This window comes from Rhipicephalus microplus, chromosome 1 (genome assembly GCF_043290135.1).
Source record: "Rhipicephalus microplus isolate Deutch F79 chromosome 1, USDA_Rmic, whole genome shotgun sequence".
NCBI classification, from domain to species: domain Eukaryota; kingdom Metazoa; phylum Arthropoda; class Arachnida; order Ixodida; family Ixodidae; genus Rhipicephalus; species Rhipicephalus microplus.
This window is the reverse complement of record NC_134700.1, coordinates 267,790,839-267,816,607: the sequence shown is the minus strand read 5'-3', so window position 1 is coordinate 267,816,607 and position 25,769 is coordinate 267,790,839. Positions and strand designations below refer to the sequence as shown.

At 44.3% G+C, this 25,769-nt stretch overlaps 3 protein-coding genes across 4 annotated transcripts; 1 reads left to right on the top strand and 2 right to left on the bottom strand.

Annotated features, from left to right (window-relative positions):
- Positions 1–545: 545 nt before the first annotated feature.
- On the bottom strand, positions 546–7,085 carry LOC119183272 (protein LSM12). The gene is made up of 5 exons (XM_037433636.2): positions 6,906–7,085; positions 5,857–5,993; positions 4,811–4,920; positions 3,389–3,521; positions 546–1,753 (listed from the first exon to the last, which is right to left on the bottom strand). The coding sequence occupies exons 1-5, from the start codon at positions 7,033–7,035 to the stop codon at positions 1,670–1,672; spliced, it is 594 nt and encodes a 197-aa protein (XP_037289533.2). The 5' UTR covers positions 7,036–7,085; the 3' UTR covers positions 546–1,669.
- A 210-nt stretch (positions 7,086–7,295) lies between these two features.
- On the top strand, positions 7,296–8,120 carry LOC119187416 (proteasome subunit beta type-3). The gene has a single exon (XM_037435552.2). The coding sequence runs from the start codon at positions 7,412–7,414 to the stop codon at positions 8,027–8,029; it is 618 nt and encodes a 205-aa protein (XP_037291449.1). The 5' UTR covers positions 7,296–7,411; the 3' UTR covers positions 8,030–8,120.
- Positions 8,121–9,967: 1,847 nt separating this feature from the next.
- LOC119187433 (uncharacterized) lies at positions 9,968–19,950 on the bottom strand. Of its 2 annotated transcripts, XM_037435553.2 has the most exons (8): positions 19,767–19,950; positions 19,624–19,693; positions 19,499–19,558; positions 18,688–18,759; positions 17,214–17,285; positions 16,582–16,656; positions 11,619–11,853; positions 9,968–10,373 (listed from the first exon to the last, which is right to left on the bottom strand). In XM_037435553.2, exons 1-7 carry the CDS (start codon positions 19,833–19,835, stop codon positions 11,648–11,650), a joined length of 624 nt encoding a protein of 207 aa, XP_037291450.2. In that variant the 5' UTR covers positions 19,836–19,950; the 3' UTR covers positions 9,968–10,373; positions 11,619–11,647. The 2 variants fall into 2 exon arrangements, with proteins under 2 accessions (XP_037291450.2, XP_037291454.2); XM_037435557.2 differs by lacking the exon at positions 18,688–18,759 and having other exon boundaries at positions 19,767–19,949.
- Between the last annotated feature and the right edge of the window lie 5,819 nt (positions 19,951–25,769).

Sequence of the window (25,769 nt, the reverse complement as noted above, 5' to 3'; positions counted from 1 at the left end):
TGCTATGGAGCCCAAGGCAAACACCCTGAACGCTGACCTAGAGTCCGAGTAGATTTCATTCTACTGTCATCCAAAAGATAATGTGACCTCTTGTTATATATTGCCACTACAACTAAGTCAGACGAGCTTCCGTGTTGTGCTACATCTATGAAGCCAACCAATTGGGTATAATCCTTGATCTTTTTCAATATCGCAGTCGATCTTGCCCAACGCCTCCCCACATTGAGCTGTGGGTACACTTTGCGCACTTTAGTGAACAAGTTTCCCAGCCATGATAAGTGAATAGTTAGCTAACAATTGCAGCAAAAAAGAACAAGATGCAAAATGTTTGTGTCAGTGCTCCATTGCCGACATTTTCGGCCCACTCTCAAATTCCGGCAGCACAGTAGAGTTACAATAAACATCAGAAGACTAAAAGATACCCACTGCACTTTTCCCCACAACCAGATGGGCAATTTTTAAAGTGGTGTTGGTTTTTAACAACCGCAATTAACATGCACACAATTTACATGCACAAATATCTAAATGTTCAACTCTTGCACAAGTTCACAAGTAATAGTCCCGTCTTTTATTGCCAAGATATTTTTTTTTTCTTTGGGGACAACTTGTTGTCCCTTAAGTCTTCATTTCATTGCAGTACTTTCGTCCTCATTTTTCCACATGCAAAAAAAAAAAAAAACAGTTCACAACATTGTGCCTTCATCACAAGGCATGTCTTTTCACTAGCTTGTCCTCCGTGGTGACAAGCATCACTCAAGGCTGCAGCTTTGCATAAACAACAAAGGCTGGGCGTCGTCTTCGTCTTGAAAAGTTGGGCATCGCTAAGTGGTACCCTTCAGTGTGAGATGGAGGGGGCAGCAACACACAAGTGGAAATGGAAAGGAAAACAAGAAACAGAATAGAATAGCAGAGAGCTCAGTGTGTTTGTGGTGCCCTGAATTTCTTCTGGTGTCTGCGTGTTTGCATGCCCCGCGTTCGTTAAAAAAAAACAGAAGGTAGGAATGTAAGGCTGCCCTATGGCAAATGTTGATTAGCAAACTGAAGCTAAAAATACATTTTGCAACCAACATGAGGAAGCACAGGCTTTTCAGGCATGTTTGGTGCATCATAAATGCCAAATTTCTAGATGGCAAGGCAAAAGGGCCATTTGTTAAAAACAGTAATTAAGAAATAGTCACTGAAAAATGTTTGCCCTAACTGTATCGATATAGCCTGACAGATTGTGCTGTGTTATTGGCACCTAAAGAAACAACAGAGCAGTCTAAATTTTTCTATAACTCCCCATTGAGTAGCGGAAACTCGATTAAGAGTCAGTGCAGTGATTGTTAAGTATGTCACCTTTGTCTCATGCAACTTAAGTTGTGCATAACAGCTAAAAACGCCACTATGAACATGTGATTGAAAATTTCTTAGTGATATCCATTTTTTAATTTTTATTGCAAACCGATTGCCACCAGTCCTCGTACTCTTAGACACGGCAATCAGGCCTGCTGTTCTTCGAGGCCAAACACAAATTCAACTATTGTGATCATTGGTTGTAAAATGCTGTTTATGACTGAAAAGTTCTCCAAACTGAAAGAAAAAAGGTAACAAGCAGAAAAGAATGAAAGAGCGAAAAAAAAAACAATGGCAGGCAGGTGTTAGGGTAGGGGCAAAACAGAGTGAGAGCTTAGGCCTTTGTTGAAGGTTGTGTCGGTGAAGTTTGGCGTGTCCCTTGGCTTTGTTTCTGTTGATCCCGAAGATGCTTCTCAACCTGCAAGTAGAGCAAAAGGCCATCAGCAAAAAAAGCGAGTGAGTGTACACGACTATCGACACATGTCAATACGGCTGCAAAGCATGCCCGTGATAGCCTTAAGCCACTTGAGGCAACTAAGGCAAGAAGTGCGATGTTCTAGTAACATGAAAGTACCTCCATGTTCAAAAGGCAGGGAAGTGAAAGCACGATTATACGGAGTGACAATGAGAATATGCACCCAACAAGTTCCATTTAGCATTCACAATGGCATTTTTCTTATTTTATTCCTTGCACTCCATGAAAAGTAAACAGCAAGGACTGCTGTCATATTGATGCCGTTCGAGCTGGAACATGGGTCTGGTAAAAATGCTGCCTAAATTTCAAAAGACTCAAAACTTATCAGACAAGTGTATTGGGCAACTTATACTATAGCAGTCTGCAGCGAGAATCCTTAAAATTTTGAATGCTTGAGCTGTGCAAGAACTGCCGTGTTGAACACAAGCAGTGGGCATACTTTCATAATTCTGTCCTTACTGATCTTATTTGTTATTTTCTGGGAAGAGCAACATGCCTTTCAGCAAGATCACCTGTACCAACTATAGATGCGCAGACACACACATATACAATGACGGGCCTCACTGGTGTTTTCAAGAAAGAAAAAATATGAAGAAATGCGTTATGACAGAGTGAAGAAATTCACCTAAGGGAATTCACATGCATAGTTTTTGTCTGGTAAGTAGAAACAAAGCATGCTCGCAATTTTTTCAGGAATAGCAGTTTGTATTTCAATGAATGTGACAACTGGTTGATTCATTTGAGTCTTTCCAAGACATAATTACATTTAGTGCCAATGGTAATGTAATCTGTAGCTTGTTGCAATAAGCTTGTTATTTTTCACACTTCTAAATTAACAATGGCACCTAGATGCAGCATTAAAAAAATAAAAGGCAGAAGGTAGCTCTGTTGGAGCCACGTCAGTAACTTATATTCTGCAAGTGTCTTGCTTGCAAATGTATTGAAAATCTTGAGTAGCATCTTCCATTTTGTTATGTATTATGTCAAGTAACTAATACGAGATAGCCCACCACAGGCTCAAGGGACTTGTAAACTATCTGCACAGAGTCCCTTGAGCTAGCCGTGGGCTATCTTACAGTTTATTGATGTAGTAATGGTGCATGCTAGCAATGATTTTTAGAATTTGTCATATTCACAAGGCACTTGTTTTTATTTCATGCAATTCAGAACACTGGGTTGCACTCCTCAAAGATTAGCTCCAGAAGCATGGCAACCAGAATAAATGCGCACTTATATTGCACTTTTGTCTGAAGATGTATCTCGCACTGTGCTTCAACATTAAGTGTGGGTGAAGCAGTTATCAGCATAATTAAAGACTGAATGCAATGAACCCGAGTTCCCTTGTTAAGCCATACTTAATGCAGGAGCTCAGCAACGGAAGAAAATTTATTGCGATCACATAAAGAGCACACAATGAATTTGAACAAAAGTAAGAACCTTGCTAACACGTGCTGTGAACGGGTAAACTAATCGTGGCTGCCGCACATGATTCTGCTCAGCAAACCAATCAGCTAAGCTGAGGAGTGCTCAGGCAGCAACGTTTTTCATGGGTCGCTCAAACTACAAGTGGCTGCTTACAATCTTGCGCACATGCAGCACACTGGCGTCGCTGTCCGATTTCCCCTTGCAGTTCTCTGGCCGATAGGGTGGAACGATGGTTACCTGGTTCATAACAATTATATTCTTTCCCTGCCACGTGACGTCGTCGATCCTGTTGAAAGAAAGGAGTATGCAAGTTGGTTTTCACACTTAACAGTGACATTACAAGTCAAGGTCTTGCCAGATCTGTGGTGCATTTACACACCAAAGGCAATCGTTGCACCCCACAACAATATACAACGCTTAGACCTATTTCTGCAGGGGCACTTCTAATTTAAAGTTGACTGATTATAGGAGTGACTTACTGAACCCAAGAACTGATGTCATAGTGAATGCCTCCCAAATTAGTTCCGACCACCTCAGTTTCATTATCATGGACTAAAAACGTGGGACAGAAGAATATTTGCATTAGGCAGTCAATAACATTAACTGCAGAACAGATTCAACATCCAACACAATTAAGGGGCCATGAAGCACTCGAACGACACAATATCAGAGTTCATTGCGCCACAAACTGATTGCTGCGAAATGTTTTCGAATCAGTCAAGAAGGAAAGGAGTGACAGGGTTTGTCACGTGTTTTAAGTGCTTGCTCTCTTCTCTCATCTTGACGAGCACACTGGAAGCTAAGCAGGGAGCAATGGCACAGGAGAAAGAGAATACACCAGCGTGCATTATAATTTTCAGCGTGCATAACGAAGCGCGCTTGCTCGCTCTTGATGTTACTTTTGTGTGCCAATGTCATTCACAGTGTTATATTAGCACACTATAGAGTGCTGCTTCGGCACAAGGGTGCACCTCTGATCCAAATATCGCACTTTATTATGTTGGCTGTTAGCCAACAGCATGCCACTCGGTGTTCAACGTGAAACGGTAGGTTCTGGATCCTCCAAGGCGAGTGAGAATGAACATCAGTAAATTTGTCATCATTTTGTTTTTTTACTTTCATTTGTATTTTATATTTGGTGTTCATCCCTAATTTAATGTCCTAGTGAGAAACCTTGAGTATCAATAAAATAATGAATAAAATAATGAAAAAACTTTTTTAAAAAAGGCACACGAGAAAACAGCAACTTCACTCTCTGTCTGAAGGCTGTTCTTGGCGCATATGATTTGCCCGAGATGTTCATAGCAGTGTCTGTTTAAGTGTTATCACCAATCCCAAGTGGTTATTTATGAGCCATTTAAATCGGTGTAAACCTTCAAAGTGTTTAACAATTCACCCAAGCTTCTTGGCTGTACTTAAACATACAGTGATGAGTTTTTGCCCAAGAAAGCACGCCAAGGACACAAATTCAAGCTCCATGCTTACGTATATCTAATGCAAACATAGCAAAAAGTGCAATGTATTGAAGATACATCATGTCTGACCTGACAGAAAAGTAAAAAAAAAAACACTCACGTTTTTCGTATGGCCAGAAAAAGGCGAATGCCGTCGTGGGACACACCAGCTGAAATGGCAGCGGCCAAGCGCTGTCGCTCATCTATGTTCTGTTTTGCCCTCGTGTTGAGCTGCATCAGATTAATAATTAGAATTGTTGGGGTTTTCCATCCTTAAAACCACGATACAATCATGAAAGACGCCACAGTGCAGAGCTGTGGAAATTCCAACCAGCAGGTGTTAACATACACCTAAACTTGGGCGCACAGACATCTAGAATTTCGCCACCATCGAAATGCGCCAGTGAATAATACTGCACAGGTTGAACGTGCACCACATCGTAACGCCAAAGAATGCAGCTAGCACTAGAGCGTTTCTGAAGTTCAAACGTTTTCCTATCAGCTTTTTGCACACAAAAAAGTGGTGGTTCTTGAAGGGACTCCTTCAAATTCGACATAAGCCCTACAACAATATCCACCATCACAACAGCTGGCCAAGACCAATCAATCTTCGCCTTTTAGAAATAAACAAGCAACAGAATGATATAAGCGATATTTCTGGAGGTTTCTTGCAGAGGTATAAAATGAAATAAGAAAGAATAAAGTATATACGTATATTGCAACCCCCAGTGGTACCACGAATACGTTTTTTTTAATTGTGGGTGTCTCCATTTTAACGTGAAGCACACAGTTTGAAGTCGTCAGTCCGAGGCGAAGTCTCTTTCAATAATAAAAGCTGAAGTACATGCTGGTCTTACCATAATGCAAACACAATCTCAGAGCAAGGACTAAGGTGCGATGAGCCACCATGTGAACAAGCTGAAAAGCCGGGATTAGATGACCCAATGTGTAAGTAAAATATAAAAATCAGACAGCAGTAGCTATACTACACTGTTTAAAAGATGTCGATGCGACCAGGGCACAAGTTCTGCTGTAAGGAAAGTTGAGGCCGCTGCAAGAAATGCTGAAACTGAAGAGTACTTTATCCAAGCAAACACATGGAACATCCTTTTTCGATGACTATGAATTAGGGATGTTTACGGACTATGGATGTTACGGAGTACGCACCTTTTCTGTGTTCAAGGGCTGCGGCGGTGTAAGCTGACTGGAGCCGGCTTCCTTCTTTACGGTCAACTCCGAGACGAAGTTGAGGTTGACCATGCGTATGTCGCTGACATTGGCTTTGCCGCTAGAACTGGCACATTCTGAGACAGGTGTGTCAAGGAACAGCACATGAAGAGTGTCGCAACATGAAGGCGCATGACGCGCTGACATTAAGGCATTACGTCCAATGTAACGTTATGCTTCTTTTATTTTTTGTTTGTTTACTTCAACTTCGCGGGGCGCAGCTTACACGGGCTTCGCATGTCACATGATTATGAGGCATGCAGTATAGCGAGGAAAACCGGATTAACTTATTCAGTTGAGAGTCAGCGCTTGCTTGTGTCTCTTCTCTTCGTCCCGTGAGTTTGTGCGCTGTTTCTGCCCATTATTAACTTATACCACTTTTTGGACGCACCCAAATCGAGGTTAACGAGCGTTCACGCATTTCGCCCCTATCTAATGCCAATCGAACCCTCGACATCCAAGTCAAGCAACGCCAACGGGACACTGAAGAAGCTGAAGCAGTGGGTAAACGCTGAGAAGGCATTAAACATATCATCTGAAAACATAATATCGCATTTCTATAATTAAGAACCGATATTCCAAAGATGCCGGAGGCTGTGACAGCAAATAACGCATAAAAAAAGGGCCACTTGGTGAACGCGAACGGTGCCAAAACACTCAGCCGCCTAGATTATCGTAACGCAAGTGCATGTCGGCGCCCTTGGCAACGCGTCAGATGATAGCATCGCTGAGGCCGGTAACAAGTTGCTGCGACCTAGCATCGACTCAGCCGTCCTCCCGAGTCAAAAAATGTACACGGTAAAACGAGCCTACTTCACTGACTACGCCTACTCAATAAACTCTGAAACAGTGAAGAATGCTGAGTGCCGCAACACTAGCAGCACACTAGCAAACCCGAGGCGAGTCTTGCGAAGCACGTTTCCACTTTCTTTTTACCGCAGGCACCGACCGAAGCTGTACAACGAGCAGCACGATTGCCGAAAGGATACTTAGCATGAGAGCCTTGGTCTGCTGGTCGAAGGCCAACACTTCTCCCTCGATAACCTGGTCATAGCAAGTTTTACAACAAACAACACTTCCAAGGGAAAAACATTCTGGCCCATCCGCCATAGCTTTCATTTTCGGGAATGGACGATCGGCATAGTTGTTACGTTGTTACCGAAACCACTGACATCGGCTAAACACAGCGCTCACAGCGCTTCATTGGTCAAAGACATAAACAACGCCATCAGTAATTGCACTTCAAGTAAAAGACTGCATAATTGTTATAATTTTTACGCAAAGATCTAAGTTGTTGAAGGAGATTAAAGTTTGCAGCACGGCGTTTTAAGCAGCATACGCGGTCCGGCCAATGCGGTGCTGACCGAACCAATCCGATCCAAAAGCGTCTTTTGGATTTGCATCATTCTTGCGGAAGGATTTTGGAGAGTCATTGCTAGCTCGTGAATCGCTGTTTGCGTTCCTCAATCGTGCTGTACAACCAAAAGTCGGCAAGATGAGTATTATGTCCTACAACGGAGGCGTCGTGGTCGCCATGAAGGGCAAAGAATGCGTCGCCATCGCAGCCGACCGGCGCCTGGGTGCGCGCGGCCACACCATTGCGCTGGACTTCGAACGCATCTTCGAGATGGGCCCGAAGCTCTACTGCGGCCTGCCGGGCCTTGCCACGGACACGCAGACGGTGGCACAGAGGCTCAAGTTCCGCATAAACCTGTACGAGTTGCGCGAGGGTCGCTCTATAACTCCCAAGACGCTCGGCTCGGTCATCTCCAACCTGCTGTATGAGCGCCGCTTCGGTCCGTACTTCGTGCAGCCCATAGTGGCCGGCTTGGACCCCGTGACAAATGAGCCCTACATCTGCGTGATGGACCTGATCGGCTGCATCGACGAGCCGACCGACTTCGTGGTCTCGGGTACGTGCGAGGAGCAGTGCTACGGCATGTGCGAGACGCTCTGGGAACCCGACATGGGGCCTGACGAACTGTTCGAGGCGACCGCGCAGGCACTCATGAATGCCTTCGACAGAGACTCCGCCTCGGGTTGGGGTGGCGTTGTGCACATCATCGAGAAGGATAAGGTCACCACCAAGTACCTCAAGACCAGGATGGACTGAAAAGAACATTGGTGTCTGCGCGTCAGAAACCTGTAACTCCATCCATTGTGTAGGGAATAAATGCACGCCCTTTTCTTCTTTTTTTTCTATACTCCTTGGCTGCGTTTTTATCCTTAATTCGGTCGTGTAATAAGTTCGAGCTAATATTCAGAAGCTGCAACTCGTTCGGAGCCAAGAAAGCATTTATGATGTGATGAGAGAAAGAGAGGCAATCTTTATTATATTATTTCAAAGGGCTCTTAGAAGGCGGTGGGAATTATCCTTCTCGTGTCTCGCAAACCCGGTAAGGAATTTGTACGAGTGCAGTTTTTTCATCATTTGCAGTTGACCCATGTATAATGAACATGCAAGCCAAACCACTGCGTTGCTAGAAAAAGTGAAAAACTTGGAAATTTATGCCAACGTAAATTTTTAATCAGGATCTGCTAAGTTATCACTTCAGATTATTGGTTCATATCATTCACTTACTAAACAAACCCTTTGCACACTATGTTACAGTACGCTGAGTTCATCCACGTTAGCAACTTATTAATGATATACACAACCAATTCGGTTGCCCTTGTTCTACACTATGCTTTATACATCAACTGCAATGCTGTGGAGGCTAGTGAGACTTCTTGTAAGTGCGTTCGCCACGAAAAATAATTGTGTTCCTACCACCAATAACAGGATTTTTTGTTTTCATTATTATGATGAGAAGTAATTGAAGGTGTTTTGTGCCTTACAAACAAAAACGCCTTTAAGCGTCTGTTATTATACAGCTGGTTAGCTTAGTTTACACGTGACGTCACACACAGGCTCTCTGTGCTGGTTACATCGTAATGGTGGCCACCTGGGTCGCCTGGGTTGCCAATGCTTCTACAGCATTGCACTTCATGTGTGAAATGTACTTTAGCTAACACTACTCTCCAAGTGACCACTCGCTGGCTGGATTTTCATTTTCATGACATCACAATTGAGCAGCTTAGATGAAATGCTTGAGCATTCTGTTTTGGCTAGTGTGCACTTGCCTGCTGCACTGCAAAGGTGAAAAAAGGCCGCTGTTTTATTATGCAAACAGGAAGTGACAAGTATCTGCAATAACTCCACGAGGCATTGTTTTTATCAAAATCTTCAATTCAGCCCAATATTTTTCGCAAAGTTTATAACTGCCCTTGCAGCGAGAGGTACAGTGATCGAAACCCTGCACATAGGGATCTTATGGGGCGAAAGAAAAAGAGTGTATTTACAACATTTGCGCGAGCACAGTGACTGGGCATGACAACAAGCAATACTGCTTGTTTCTTAGTAACCTGGTGCATGCACCATGGGAGATCAGCCATGGACCGGGTAGCATCCTATTTTAGAGATAATATCGCTCTACAATTGAAATTTGTTTAGAAATAGTTTAAAAAGTAACCCATTGGTGCAGTGAAGGCTTAAAGACTACTAACAAGTCAATAAGGTAGAAAATAAAGTGGCCTTATAAACTTGACATTCAGTTGTTTTTGTCTCCCATAAGAAATTGGATACAGCTTGGAAAACGTTCCTGCGGCGTTGAAACATATTTCGGTAGTGCCAAAGAGAGAACCACCACAACGGATAAATTCAAGCTGGCGACAGGAACTAACTGAGCCATCCTCCTCTTGTTAGTCCATTAGATAAGCAGCACAGAATAATAGTCCAGAAAAAAAAATCTTAGGTACTGCCTGCACCACAATGGCCGCTTTTGTTTTCCATTGTGACATGTAGAGACAGTGGTTGTAAAATAGGTTATCAATGTTTCAGATATTAGACGTAACCATACCTGGCTGTCACATGCTTAACGGTGGGACAAGAACTGGTTTTATGTGAAATGACGTCATTTGGCCCAACGTGTTAATAAATTCAACATTTGGTTCGAGATAGTAAGTCAGAAAATGTAGTATTTTCTCCAATAGTGAAAACGCTGCCAAGCAATGTGGAACTATAACTTTTTTATTGACCTAAATGCATTCAAGGTATCAACAGTGCATTCTTGCCTGAACAAAGTTCACATAGGTTCTTGAAGTGTGATAAAAAAAGTAAATTTTGGAATTTCGTTCATCCGTACTGGCCTTCGCTGTTTTAGAAAGTCTTCATACATTGCTTCAATTCAAAAGCTAGGGTGCTGTCATTTGCCCCAACTACTCCTGTGTGTAGTTTTCAAAAACACTAAGCATAATGGCTTTGGCACGCTCAAACTTCTCCAATTTATCTTGTTCATCCTACAGAATAGCATCCCATAATTTCAATAAACAGTCAAGGCTTTCTTCACTCTTCTGAAGAATTTTATGCAAGTTGTCGCCCACTTCTTCAACTGTTCTGTGCATCGCAGGGCCAAGACCTGTAATGAAAAATTATATGCAGATATTTCATACATCCTGCATGACGTTTAGGTTCATTGAGCATGCTTTTCTGCTCTAAAACTTGCCCAGTGTTCATACATGCAATAGTAGTGTTTACAAGGAAAGAGGTAGAAAAGAATAATGTGAAACATTTGCAAGGAGAGGAATTATAAGCTGCTGCAGTAGCAGCCCGATCTGATTCCCCATTCTGGCAACGTGTACCAGCAAACATTGTTACACCAAACTTTGTCTTTACCTGAACCAAGTCTGAAAAGAAAAAGAGTTTAGGAAAAGAACATGAATGTATTATGTAAAGCAGGTAGAAAAGAGGTCAACATGAATTTCTGCAAAATGAGAACATCTCACTTGAGATTCCAAGTGAAGCTTCACATTTGCCGTCTGTGTGTGTCGCATGAATAGTTTTCAAAAGCTAGTGCTAATTCCATGAAAATATGCAGAGTTATGTACTAAACTTGTGTTGTAAATAGTTGTCTTTGGCTAAGTTGATACATGACACTACGACATTATGCCACGATGATATGTAGTGGAGCAATGTATTGTGTCTTCAGCACGGTTGGTCATTTTTGGCTGTAGATATTCGGTTGTCCACTCCACACATTGATTTAGAACTGCTTTATTTTCCTTTTCTTTTCTATTTATTCCCTTACCTAATTCCCTGTGACACTGTTGCCTTGTGGACAAAAGAAAATCCTGTCCTCTTCCTAACTTGAACCACATTGTCCCATACGAATGAATAGACTATCCAGCCACTACTAGTTTAAAAGTAAAACTGGGCCGATGTTTTGAGTTCCCTCCCAAATGAGTCGCTGCCTGAAGAGACCAAATGGGTCTCGATATGCAGAGCCAGTTATTAATTTCAATATTAAAAAATATAGTCTAAACGTGGCTGGAAAGTCTTTTTATTCATACAATTCTACCCAGCCAGATAGATCTGCTCACTTTTTCCAGATATGCTTACTTTTTCCAATGTATGTTCCTGCATTCTCGAAACTGCACCACCCTCCAAACTTAACAACATAAATACAAACATAAATACAAATACAAATAACAACACAACTACAATGCTAGCGTGCTAACTTGCTAGAAATTGGTGATGTGATACACTTATCACAAAAGGAAGTATTTAACTAAGACGCGAAATAGTGAGCACATGTGTCATCAATGCAATTTAGCCCGGAGCGAGTCCTTCAAATATGTTATCCCTGCTTCACATGTACACATACTTTGCTGTCTGCTGTCAGTGTTGACTCAGCTACTCGCCATCTTTCGAGTACTTCTTCAAGTTATCAAGGAGCATGCTTTTGAGGGTGTCGATCCTTTGCTTTTGCTGCTCGTTGCGTCGCAAGAGATCATCACGACGCGCTGACACTCGAAGAGCGAGGTTTTCGCAATTCTGGGAAACCTTGCCCGTGTCTTCAGCAATCTTCTCGGCCAGACGATGCACTCTTGCACCAAGGCCTGCGTAGAAAAATGGAGGCGTTTGCGAATGTCACGTGATCCTTCGATCGTCCAACTTATTTAACACAGTAACATTGAACAAGATGGAGCGAGTGGGAACAGATATACAGATAGAAGTTATTCACTTTGTATTTGTGATCACGCTCAGTATAAATGCTCCTTAGTAGTAATTTTTTAATGTATGTACTAAGTTGAGGTGTTCAGGCCCCATGCATGCTCAGCTCTAGATATCAGACTTATTGTACACAGACCCACCCCCAACCCTCCCCTGGAAATATCGCATCCACACACGCGCTCAGTCTAGTGGTTATGGTATTCAACTATTGACCCGCAGGTCGCGGGATCGAATCCCGGCCACAGCAACCCCATTTTCAGTGAAGAGCGAAAATGTTCGAAGTCCGCATACTTACACCCGAACCGCTCCCTCACTTGCCTCTCCTTCAATGCAGCACAAACGCGTTTCAAACGAGCTGCTTTGAAGCGGTGCAAAGGTCAAGTCAAGGCGCGTTTCTGAATACGTAGGTTACCTTTTTGAGTTTATTTCTATTTTGTGTTGCTCTGTTGTGAACACAGATGCAATATAGTGATGTTTCCTGCTGCTGCCCAATGTAAAAGGTGTAACACCTATAGCGTTCTTCGCTTTTACTCTCACACTTTCCACCAAGTTCAATTGTATTGATGAGAAATAAATAAATGATATTATTATTATTTGCACCATGGCTCCCAGTCGGGATGCATGCTTGCTATGCTCCTGCCCGTTTTTCGGTAAGGAGCAGGTTTTCAGCTGTGAAAGTTGCTCTAAACGTGTTCATGCTAAGTATGTAACCTGGCTTGATGAAGAGCTGCAGCTTCTGAAGTCTGGATAGCGCTCATTTCACTTCAATTTATGTGATCTGAGCCGTACGTCCGGTAAGCCTAACGAAGACGACTCGGCGGTGTGCAGCGACGAGCATTGTAGCTCTCAAACCGGTTCTCTCTCCACGTGTGCCCCTGCGGGTGGGGATCTCGCCGGGCTGCGCCGTCTCCTCCTAGACGCGTTAAAGGGTATCTCGTTCCTCAGTGACGAGATGTCCCAACTACGCGAAGAAAACGAGCGCCTCCGTATGAATCATTCCCATGGTGTTGAACAACAAGCCCGCATGGTCGCCTCCCTTCGTGCAGAGGTCCGCTTCCTGCGTGAGGAGCTGACGGGCCGCACGGCCGCCGTGGCAGTGACGGCACCTGTGATTCCCCCAGAGCATGTGGATGTTGACCTATCTGTGACCTCCAAGAAACCTGCGTGCTCTGCACAACCTCTCTCCAAAATTCTTTCATTCTCAAAATCGCCGCAAGCTGATGCAGACACGTCCGAGCGTGTCAGTGTGATGCCAGCGACAGCCTCTTCTGCAGCGGTTACTGAGGGTGAGAGAAAGAAGAAACCCGCCTAGTTTGGAGCTATGAAAACATCAACTATATCAGTAGCTCAACGGCTACAACGGCCAAAGGCCATTTTTGTTACGAAGCTGAGCCCAGACACCACTGCTGCTGACATCAAAAAACATTTTGCTTCACTGGATTTGTCTACCATCTTCTGCCGGTGACTTGAAACAAAATTCAAGTCATATTCTTCATTCTACATCAAAGTTGGCGAGCAAACACTACAACGCCTGAATGACCCTTCGATGTGGCCCTTCGGATGCCTCTTCAAGCTATTTCGTGGGGAGCTGCGCGATGACATGCTTCATCCCTCTGAGATTGTTACTGGAATTGAAAGTGGCGTGTAACGTAGACATCTTTTACCAAAATGCTCGGGGTCTGTGTACCAAGACACTCGAGTTTTTCTCTAATGTTCTTTCGTCTTCTTTTCCTATTTTGCTATTTATGAAACCTGGCTAGACACTGAAATTCCCTCATCTGACCTTTTTCCCCCAACCTACACCACCTTCCAGAGAGACCGAGATTTTAGTGAAACCAAACTGAAAGGCGGTGGCATAATGATTGCCATTGACAATTACACGAAATCCGTTAGATGGAAAGACCTAGAATCTATCGAAGAAGCGATCTGGCTTGAAATCAACCTTGAGCGCCTTAAAAATTGTTGATTGGATGTTTCCATTTACCGCCCAGCATTCCCCCTGCCTCGTTTCATGATATTATGTCTTCTATAGAACTTGTGATATCTTCTCGTAGTGGGCACAGAATTATTGTTCTTGGGGATTTCAATGCACGTGGAATCGACTGGAGCATGCTCACCTTTTCTCATTGCAATCATTTTATAGATAAAAGGTGCAGCCTGCTCCTGGACTTTCTGGCGTTTAATCCCCTACTGCAACATAAATTAGTCGTTAATTCTAGTGGCAATGTCTCAGACCTGTGTCTGTCCAACGATCAGCCCCTTGAAGTTTCCCGCTCCAACATCTCCCTTGTACGTCCCGACGAATTCCACCCACCACTTAACGTAAGATTATCTGCATCAGCCGAAACAATGAGCTACAGCAGTTAGGTAAACAAATCTCCAAGAGAGGTGATTACACGGGCCTGTATCATTACTTGTCCACTGTTGAGTGATCACAGGTTACTGACAAACCGAATGTTGATGATCAGGTTGATCGGTTTACGGAGCTTGTACTGAAAAAGCATGCGTAATTTTATTGCCCAATATACACCTAAACAATGTAAATATCCCCACTGGTTCTCATCTGAAATTATCAGTGCACTGAAGCATAAAGATCGCGAACACAGAAAATCTAAATGTTCTCCATCCAGGGAGTGGAAGGAAGAGTTCAGCTTTTTTAGAACTCTCTCTAAACGCCTATATAAGCGCGATCATGGTTCGTATATTGACTTCTTAGAAAAAAGTGCCTCTGACAGGCCAGTTGAGTTTTGGAAGTATGTGCGTAAACGGTATAGCAAAAGCGGAGAGTCCTTCATACTCCTGGACTGAAATGGCGTAGAAGTGCATGCCGTCACTGACTGTTTTTCCACGCATTTCTCTTCCGTTGATAAGGCCTCAAACTATAGCACTGATAACAAACAACAGCCCCAGGCAGTTAGCTCATCCAGTGCTTTGTTGCTGGAGGAGAATATTATCGGCGAATGCATTAAACGCTTAAAACCATCCTTATCATGTGACCCAGATGGCATCCCATCTGCCATACTAAAAGATTATGGTAGAATATTTGTCCCTGTACTGACTACAATATTTAATAACTGCCTGGAAACTTCCACATTTCCTAGCATGTGGAAAACTGCTCGTGTTTTCCCAGTATTTAGGTCGGGCTCTAAAACAGATGTTTCAAATTATGGCCCGATTTCTCTACTATGTGCCACATCAAAGATTTTCGAGCTGGCTCTTCACAACATAGTGTCCTTTGGTGTGAAAAACTCATCGATTCCAAATCAACATGATTTTCTTGCTGGTCGCTCAACTACCACAAATCTTGCTAGTTTCATGACGCAGATCTCCACACCTTTTTCTCAGAGAGGACAAGTTGACGTAATCTACTGTGACCTGAGCAAGGCTTTTGACGTAGTCAGCCACTCACTGATTATGGTTAAACTTGTGCAGTTTAATGTTGACTTGTCGGTTCTGAATCTCCTGCACAGCTATCTGCTCAATAGACCTTATTATGTTGCCTTAAATGGCCAAACCTCTTCTTTGTATAAAGTGACTAGCGAGGTCCCTCAGGAATCGAAATTAGGCCCACTCCTATTTTTAACTTACGTTAATCATGTTTCTTTTTCCATTTGCAATTGTTCTTTCCTCTTGTATGCTCATGATATCAAGATATATAAAAAAATTCGTTCAGTTAACGACTGTCGCTTGCTACAGTCATATTTGTGTTCTTTTTCCAAATGGTGAAACTGCAATAACCTTTCTCTGAATACCTCAAAGACAAAATTCATGTCTATCACTCGCAAAACATCTAGCATGTCATTGAAGTACTCTGTCAATTTTGTGTCGTTATGCAAGGTTTATGAGATCAGTGATCTTGGTGTTGTTGTTGATAGCGCGTTAACCCTCTCTGCTCACGTTAAGCGTGCTGCTATGCGGGGCCTTCGTACTCTCGCATGTGTTTGCAGAATATCTCGAGAATTCAGTTCTCCTATAGCTCTCCACAAATTGTACACTGCAGTATGTATTCCACAACTTCAGTATACGTCCGTGATATGGAATGGCATTGCTCGTTCCATCAGTAACACCAATGAACGAGTCCAGAAAAAATTCCTCAGCATATATAACCATCAGTTTGCTAGAAATCACTCTGGATCTAGTTCAAATACTGCTGGATTATTATCATTGCCATCACTGCACTGCCGATAAAATTATTTTGACCTGTTATTTCTTTACAAACTATTCCATGGTATCATATTCTGCCCTGTACTTCTCAATTGTGTTAACTTTCGAATTCCACGTAAGTTAACAAGAGAGAATAGACCATTTCATGTACCCGCCTGCTTCTTCCAACACTCTACCGTTCACAGGATACAAAGTCTCTATAATGTTAATTTTCTTGATCTAGACGCCACTTTTGTGTTCATTTTTCTATGTCTATGTGTTTTTATTCTTGATATTTCTGATGACTGTCTGCATTGCATTGTTTGTTTTTACAGTTTTATTTTTGCGTGCGCCTGCACAAAGACCTTGCGGTTGTTCCTGGGCATGTTAAATAAATGTTTGATTATTATTATTATTATTATGAACGCAACAGACACATACATACACACATCATTAGTAGGGTGACTTACGTTCGCTCGTGAACGGTGTAAAGACATCATCAGCGGGAGAATCTGCAGGTTCTTCGGGCTCGCCTTCCGGAAACACTGAAGAAAGAGAGAGCGGAAAGAGAGATACGGTATTACAGTGGGCCACTTAGACATGAATGCGTGGAAGGTCTCAAGGTGTTTTCTGTAAGAGACTACTGCTGAATAACACAATACGTGCATTAAAGCGAGCCTTTTTTATTCGTGTAGCCCCCCTCGACTGCACGGTGGTCGCCTGGTCAGTGAAGCCATGGGCTGTGTTTGCTTTTATTGCTACCGCACATGCACCAGACAACAGCGCCGATAATCCAGGTGGTCGCGATCACACGATAACTTCGCGTGTACACGTGTAATGTTTTGAAAACAATGCTTGGGCTGGGTACTCAATGTCTGCATGTTCCCTATAGGCTGCCTACTAATGGGAATTTAGGTTGGAGATAGCAAGCTGTCATTGAAAATTTTCATTAGGATAAATCACAATTTCGAATAAAAATAAATACATAAATTCCTTTGTTAAGCGTTTTACTGCAGCAAGTACTCAGAGATCGATGGGCATCCGTTTTTTAATCAGTCAAAATCACGCGGTTAGAATGTTTCTATCTTTTTAGGTAACTTACGCTCATCTTGTCTCTCGAACGAATATCCAACTGCGCTGTGACTTTCCGGCTCTTCTTGAAATCCATTTTCACCTGCAAAAGTTGAACACATGTGAGCCAATGTGCAACTTTGCCTACGATCCCTGTTCTAGAGCTGCCTAATACCGTATTTACTCGATTCTACCGCGCCCTCGATTGTAACGCGCACCCGATTTCCACCGCGAAAAAAAAAAAAAAAAACGTAAGACATCGATTGCAACGCGCACCCATTTTTTTTCGCTGGCCCGCACGATCACACCACTCGAAAAAAACGATTCCTTTCGGGATTGTCTTCCATCTAAATATGAGGTACGGGCGAAGCTTGTGCCCATCTGACGTGTAACAGAGCATTGCCGTCACTGTAGTTTTACCGTGGACCGATGTCAGCACGCGAACTTGCTTCGCCCCCTTCTTCTCGACAGTTGTGGTGCCAGGCATGTCGAAGTAAAGAGGCGTCTGATCGGCATTCCAGATTTGCCCAAGCAGGTAGCCGTTGTTGCGCCGCAAGTTTAGGACGAACCTTTGAAAACTGTAAAGCTTTTCATCGTACTTCTCCGCAAAAGTTTTCGCATATGCATGTTCCCCTTCGAAGGGAAGAGCCTTTCCTCTTCATATAGTTAATTAGCCAGCACCTGCTCGCTTTAAACTGGCTCCGCATTAGACTTTTTTCTAAGACTAATTGCATAGCCCGCACTTGGAGCAGTTCTGTCGTCACGGGCCGCTGTGCCGCTCGCTCCTCAAGCACATACTCGCGGAGCAGCTCTTTAATTTGCGGAAACCGACCCTGCTGTGGTTCACTGAAGCCTTTGCGTGAAGCTTTGCTGTCGACAATCTTCTGCTTTTGTTTCCGCCGGTCCCGCACGCACGTTTTGGGAACGACCGCGATGCGGCCCGACTTCCGTCCGTTTCTGCACACGCGATGACTTTTCTTTTAAAAGCGGCATCGTGGTGCACTTGAGTTTTTGGAGTCGGCCCTTCAAAGTCGTCGATGCTAATGCACTACTAGATGACGAACTCCTCAGCACACGTACGAAGTGCCGCACATGGTAAACACATAGGCAGAAATAGCCGACGCACCATGCCGACGCACGTAGGGGGCGGCCATTTTGGATTTGCGATGGCAATAGATTGACCGTAATTTTTTGTTCGTACTCGATTCTAACGCGCATGCGATTTATGAACTCGCTTAACCGGAAAAAAGGTGCGCGTTAGATTCGAGTAATTACGATAATGTGAATTGAAGCTCATGACAGCAAACTGTCATGTTGCATTTTCATTGTTATAAAGCACAATTTGGAATCAATCAATCAATCAATAAATATAAATAAAATAAATAAATGCACTATAGCTGAGCGTTCTATACTGCTGCATGCACTCAGAAGTTTATGGGCACCCGTTTCTTAATCAGAGATAAAATCGTGCGTTTAAAACGTTTCAATTTTTCGGGATAACTTACGTTCGTCAGGTCTTTCGATTGCAAACTCGACTGTGCCATAATTTTCCAGTTCTTCAGGAGGCACATTTTCACCTGTAAACGCCGAACAAATGTGAACAATTAATTTAAAAGTATGCGTAACATTGCAATGACACTGTGAATGCCCGAAAAACAAAAGCTATGGGGCATATTGACGCATCTAAACACAAGTTGATTACTTTTGCATGGAATACGTAGAACTGCTTTTGCGTGCTTCCTAATTACCGGATTTGGTAGGTTTATTTAAATAACTTTTGAAGCAGCAAACCTCTGCAAAAAAATAAATAAGAAGATTCCAGTGAGGAAGCTGTAGATTAGTTTGAGGAATGTCCGATTAGACAGTTTCAGTATGTTTTCGTTAGCCTAAGTGAGTCAGGCTTACATTATAACTTCGCGAGCACCAGCGCTTCATATCAGCTTACCAAGTTCTGGTGTTGCTATCTATGTTGCCGTAGGCATCGTTACGTATGCCTGTGTCTACAGTTGTACATATATTTAGCGCCACTTCATGACGTTTCGCTCAATGAAAAAAAAATTACAACACAGTCACCTTCCATACGCATGATTCTTATAACATCAATTTACAAGGTACGTGGGATTAGCCCGTCTTTTTTTTTTTTCATAAGCGAGGCTGAGTGAGCTCCACAAATTTTGCCGACTCATGCTCGTGAAAATTTGGAAATTGCATCATTATGTGAGCCTAGTATTATGCTGCAATACAATGTAGTCACGTAATAGCCTCATTCGTCTTACTTAAAATGCCAGAGCAGCGTTCATACGTTGGGTCACTTACGTTCGCCCGCCAACGCATAGCCACTGGCTTGCATATTTTCGGGTGTTGCTGGTTCTGCAGCTGCAAAAGTAAGGCAAAATAGTAAGAACACTCGTTCATAAATATTTAACTACGCGGTAACTTACGTTCGGGGTTGTAGTTTTCGGCTGACACGGACGGCGTTTGTTGCAGCGCGTTTATTTCTGCCTGCACCGCCTGCATGAAGGGTTACTTTGGTGAGACCTCAAAAACAGATACAAGTAACTGTTTAAGGTCGCATGAGCCTTACCTTCTTGTTGTCAACCTCCTCGACTGCCTCGACGCATTCATTGTGGTCAGCTTGGGACGACGATTCCATGTTAATTTTGCAACAAAACTTGCGAAAAGCTCTTCGCCGAAACTGCTGATACCTCGACTGACGCTGGTATGGAGAACGTCCTTCCGCGCGCAGAGGCTGGTGACTTCTGGAACGAAAAGTACTCAGCTCTTCGCTTTTTTTCCCTCTTTCTTTTAAAAATTTGAAATAGTTCGCCCCGCTTCACAAAAATACAAATTTCGCGGCAATGAGCGCCTGCGGACCCGAGCGAAGTTTTCTCGGAAGCGACACAGTTAGCGTCGTTCGTGGCATGGCCTTCGAGATTCAGGCCACACAGCCATCACAGAAGTCATTTTGTGCATACAGACAGTATGTGCCGTCGCTTCCGCGAGGTGGCGACACGCGCGCTGCTGTCGTCACCTCAATAAGTTTCTCTTCATTTATTTGTGTTTGTGGAACCATTATTATTTTTTCTCTCCTAATCAATAATTAGCGTTGCGAGTAATGTAGGTGTGGGACACGGGCAACGTTGTAGTGACGTTGACCACGTGAACGGGCTAAGCGGCTGTTTTGAGGAAGGTCGGGGCGCCCGGTTAGTTGTTAAAGAGCTAGAGCCGAACACGAAGGGGACCTAGTGGGAGGCTACTAGCGAAATTGAACACGTTGTGTGCGGTGTAGGCGGCAGCTTCAAACAGTTGTTGAGGTAGGAGAGTTAACGGAGGCGGCTGGATAGCGGGATTGGGGTTGAACGTGCAGGCCTGTTGGGCACTCAGTCCGATGTTCGGGCGGGCGATGGCTAAGGAGGCTAGGAAAACCACGAGCGAGAGTGAGCTGGTGCAGTGCGAAGAATGCAAGTGCTGGTGCTACTTAGATGAGACAGCATTCACTAGTTTGGCCGACGCGCAGAAGGCGAGCATTGTGTGCAGGCTGTGCGAGGCACTGAAGGCGGCCGTGCAGCGCATGGAGGCTAGCATCAAGGGGCTTCAGGGGGAGCTTAGAACGGAACGGGAGCAGAGGATAGAACTCCAAAAAGAGCTCGGAGCGTCGCGTGAGCGGGAGGAGGCTACCGCCAGCCTATTAGAGCAAATGAAGGGCGACCTTCGAAAAGAACGGGAAGGGCGGACCGAGCTAGATCAGCAAGTAAAGGAGCCAATGGCGCTTTGCACCGGCCCCGAGCAATGTGAGACGGAAGGCGTGGGTAGCGGATAAGGCGACAGGCGGGAAAGAACAGACGAGAAGGGTGGTCAGGGAGCCGCAGTGTCTGGCCACAGCATGGAGGCTTCGAGAACATACAGCTCGGTGGCGCAGCAGTTTTCAAGCAGGGCAGAAACATAGGAAAGACGGCAGAGAGAGAAACAGGTGAAGCAAACAGGGGCGCCATCACAAACAGAAAGCCAGCGATTGGAGCATAGAAGGTTCCTAGTGGTGGGGGACTCTAACGTGGCCAGGGTTAGGGATGGCGTCTTCAAGACAGTGAAGGAAGATGGGAGAGTCAGGGTGGAGGCACAGTCAGGGAAGAGCATGGTGGATGCACTGGTCAAAGCTCAGGAGGTTGTAGAAAACAGCATAGAGGGCGAAAATCTAGTCATTATTCATGCTGGGCTCAATGATGTGTTGAAGGGCAAGGATCAGAACCTTCAAAGAAAGTTAGAGGATGGGATGCGTGAGCTCCGAGAAACATCTGGAAGTGTGCATGTGACCATATGCACAGTCCCATAGGTCTGGGGGCAGCCTTGTGGGATTGAAAGTAGGGTAGTGGAGGCCAATTGTGTGATCAAGGGTTTGAGCCGGCAACTCGGATACAGCGTTATGGAAGTTAACCAAGACGTGTGCGAGCCCGCCGCTCGCCCCTTTGCACAAGATGGCATTCACTACAGTGGAGCGACGGGCAGGAAGGCGGTAACAGAATGGGTCGCCAAGCCACAGCTTTTTTATGGGGACCCAGAGCCCTGAAGCCAACAGTGTAGCCAAAGATGGACCTAAAGGGGCACAAATATTCAAGCCATACAAAGTCCGTGGGAGAAGAAATCGACGTAAGCACAAGGGCCGAGCTAAGTCAGACGTAGGCTATATTAACATGCAGGGTGGCAGGAATAGGTTAAAGTGGGAAGAGATAGAAGAACAGTCGAGGCAGGAGGAGCTGATGGTATATGGGGTTGTGGAGACACATCTTCGGGACATGGAGCAACCACCCTGAAATCCGGACTACGTATGGGAATATTGCAACAGAACAGAAGGCAGCAAAAAGGGGGGCGGAAGTGGTGCATTTATACTTAAGAGCGTGGGTTGGCAAGGAGTCAAGATGGGATGCATGGAACATTTATGGTTAAGAGGGAGAGTAGCTGGGCAGATGACACTCCTTGGTTTGGTGTACTTGTGGACGGGAGCAAAGGCCAGAGAGGAAAACCAGGCAATGGTGGAGTGTATATCAAAGGACATTGAGGAATTAGGAGGAGAGTGCGAGATAATTATACTAAGAGATATGAATGCGCCATAGAAGATATAGATAGGTATACTGACTCTACAGGCAAAAATGATCATGGATATGTGTGAAAGGCATGATTTGATCATTTGCAACAGTACCGAGAAGTGTGAAGGGCAAATAACATGGGAGGTAGCAAGGCTGCAGTCAACAATAGATTACGCACTGATGTCACATAGGATGTATGATAAGCTCAGGGAAATGCACATAGATGAAGGTGGCTCCAGAAGTCTGGGTAGTGATCACAAACGTATCAAGCTTAGTTTTGGAAGAGCAGTGCAAGTGGGATGGGAAGGAGACAAGATGAGCAACTACAGGAAAATTTTCATTCAGAAAGGCAAATATAAATTGCTACTAAACAAATTGCGAAAGTAGTCACTGAGGATAATAAAACTATGTGGACGTACACAAATCTAATTAGACTGTTTGGGCTAGAGCTTGCTAAGGCACGTGAGAAGTCACCATGGAAAAGAAGACACAAACCCAAAAGTTGGTGGGATGAAGAAGTTAGGAGAGCCATAGCAAAACGTCAGGAAGCCTCTAGGGAACACAGACATGCTAAGCAACGGGGTGAACCGACAGGTGATGCTGAAAGAAAATGGGAAATTTTTCTAAGCTCTAGAAGGGAACCATCCCTCCTGATCAATGAAAAGATTAGAAGAAAGGGTGCACAGTGGCTGGCAGAAGTACATAAAAAAGACAGAAAGGTAGCTGCGAAATTTCGGAACCATCTAAACTCCCTAAGAAATGAAACGAATATAGAGCAGAGGTTTATAACTACAGCTCAAGGTGCTAGGCTAGAAGGGGACGAAGCTATTTAATATATAAGAACAACGGTGACACAAAAATTTCAACAAAGAAGTGCCTTATGCACCACAGTAGACATGGATGGATCAAGTGGCACAATGGCTCCATTTTCACAACGAGAGTGGGAAAGGGCTGAGAAGAGGGTTCCAAGTAGTACATCAACAGGCCCACATGGCATTCCAATTATGCTGATAAAGACATTGTGTCCGAAGGCGAAACAGACTTTGAAAGAGGCGGTGAGCAGAACTATAATCGATGGTGAAGTCCCTGATGGATGGAAATTTGGCAGGATGAGCATGATTTATAAAGGAAAGGGGACAAAGATGACATAAACAACTACCGTCCTATAACAGTGACATCAGTGGTTTACAGGCTGGCGATGCAGATTATAAAAAAAAGACTGCAGGCAGGGATAGAGGATGAGGGGGTGCTGGGGGAACTGCAGAATGGGTTTCGGAAACACAGAAGGTTGGAAGACAATCTGTTCTCACTGACGCAGTGCATCGAAATAGCGGAAAAGGAACACAGGCCCCTGTGGCTAGCATTTTTGGATACCAAGGGAGCGTACGATAGCGTGGTTCAAGAGGAATTGTAGGGAATACTGGACACACTAGGCGTGAAACTTGTAGTCACTAATCTTGTAAAGGATATTTATAAACGTAACAAGGTAGTTATAAGGTGGGAAAAACAGGTATCCAAGCCTGCAGAGATAAAACGGGGGCTTAGGCAGAGGTTTCCCCTGTCACCCTTGCTCTTCATGATGTACCTACAAGGATTAGAGGCCAAATTAGAGGGAAGTGGACTGGGCTTCAACGTCTCTCTAGTCAAACAAGGAAAACTCATTGATCAGGCACTACCAGCATTAATGTACGCAGATGATATAGTGCTCATGGCCAACAACAAGGAAGATTTGCAGAGATTGATGGACATCTGCGGTAATGAAGGAGATAGGTTAGATTTCAGATTCAATAAGGAAAAATCAGCAGTCATGATTTTTAATGATAATGAAGGTAGTCAGCTTAGAATACAGGAAGTCACTCCAGACATCACAGATAAATACAAATATCTGGGCTTATGGATAAGCAATGGAACCGAGTACCTAAGGAAACACGAAATATACGTGACGACTAAAGGTAACAGGAATGCAGCAGTGATGAAAAATAGGGCACTGTGGAATTACAATAGGTAGTATGTTGTGAGAGGAATATGGAAAGGGGTCATGGTTCCTGGGCTGACGTTCGGAAATGCGGTCTTGTGCATGAGATCAGAAGTTCAAGCAAGATTAGAAATTAAGCAACGTGGAATAGGTAGGCTTGCTTTAGGAGCTCACGGGAATACACCAAATCAGGGAGTACAAGGTGATATGGGATGGACATCATTTGAGGGCAGGGAAGCTAGCATCAAGATAAAATTTGAGAAGCGATTGAGAGAAATGAAGGAGGAGCGTTGGGCTAGGAAGGTTTTCAGCTACTTGTACATGAAGAATGTCGATACAAAATGGAGGAAGCGAACCAGGAAGTTGACAGGTAAATACTTAGAAAACAGCAGGTGGCCAAACCAAAAAGAACTATCGGTTAAGAAGAAAGTGATGGAAACGGAGACTGACATGTGGAAAATGGGCATGATTAAGAAGTCCGCACTAGAGATCTATCGAACTTTTAAGCAGGAAATTGCCAAGAAAAGGATCTATGATAATACTCGGGGTAGTTCTCTACTGTTTGAGGCCAGGACGAGAATATTGCGAACCAAGACATATCGGGTCAAATACGAAGGGGTAGACACATCATGCAGTGCGTGTGGAGAGGAAGAAGAAACTGCCGAACACTTGATAATGATCTGTAAAGGGCTTCACCCTATAGTTCAGGATGATGGCGCAGAGTTTTTCAAAGCACTTGGGTTTAGGGACAGGGAGGGCAAAATAGACTTTAAGCTGATAGGCTTAACTAGAAGGAGTTATCTGATTGGTGGCTAAAGTCAAGGCACGAGTGAAAATTAAACCATTCACTGCAAAGTACGAATCCTCAACCTCACTATTAAAAAAAAGATAAATCTAATGATTAGTTCACTAAGTATTACGGCTAGGTGGCGATAGCCGCCGCCCCATCTAAAGGGTACAGCCACATCTATCCATCCGCGCTGTTTACGAGCTCATTCGGTCACTGCGCCGCTGGCGGAACTTTCGCTTTCTGTCCTGCCCTTTCGTGAAGTACACAGTTCGAGCAAAAATCCTCGGCTACGATCAAAACATCACCCACCCGTAGTCCCTGCCCGCGCACTACTGTGCACCGTCGCCTGTGTGGTGCGCCCGGGTCCACAACAAGATTCCGTTAGGGTCGAGGACCCACCTAACGGCATCGCGCGTTACCAGAGTGTGCGCTACGCTGGCTGGCTGCACTGCACAGCGCTCAACCCAATGATTCGCTGTACTTTGTTGGCGCCGACAGTGCTCGTCAGAACCGGGAAGTTGTCCAGCACAGATGCGCCAAGGTTGTAGATGATAAAAGGCCTCGTCCTATCGTTTCGTATCAAGCCGGATTCACCCGCCGCCTTTCCGTGGTCGCCGTCTGTGAACGGACTGAAGGGGATCTACGATGGATCGCGGCGGCGGGAAAAAAATGTAACGGCGTGCCGAGGTGGGTCCCACCGGCGTCAGCCGCGCATTTGTGCCGTTGCTATCGTTAACTGTC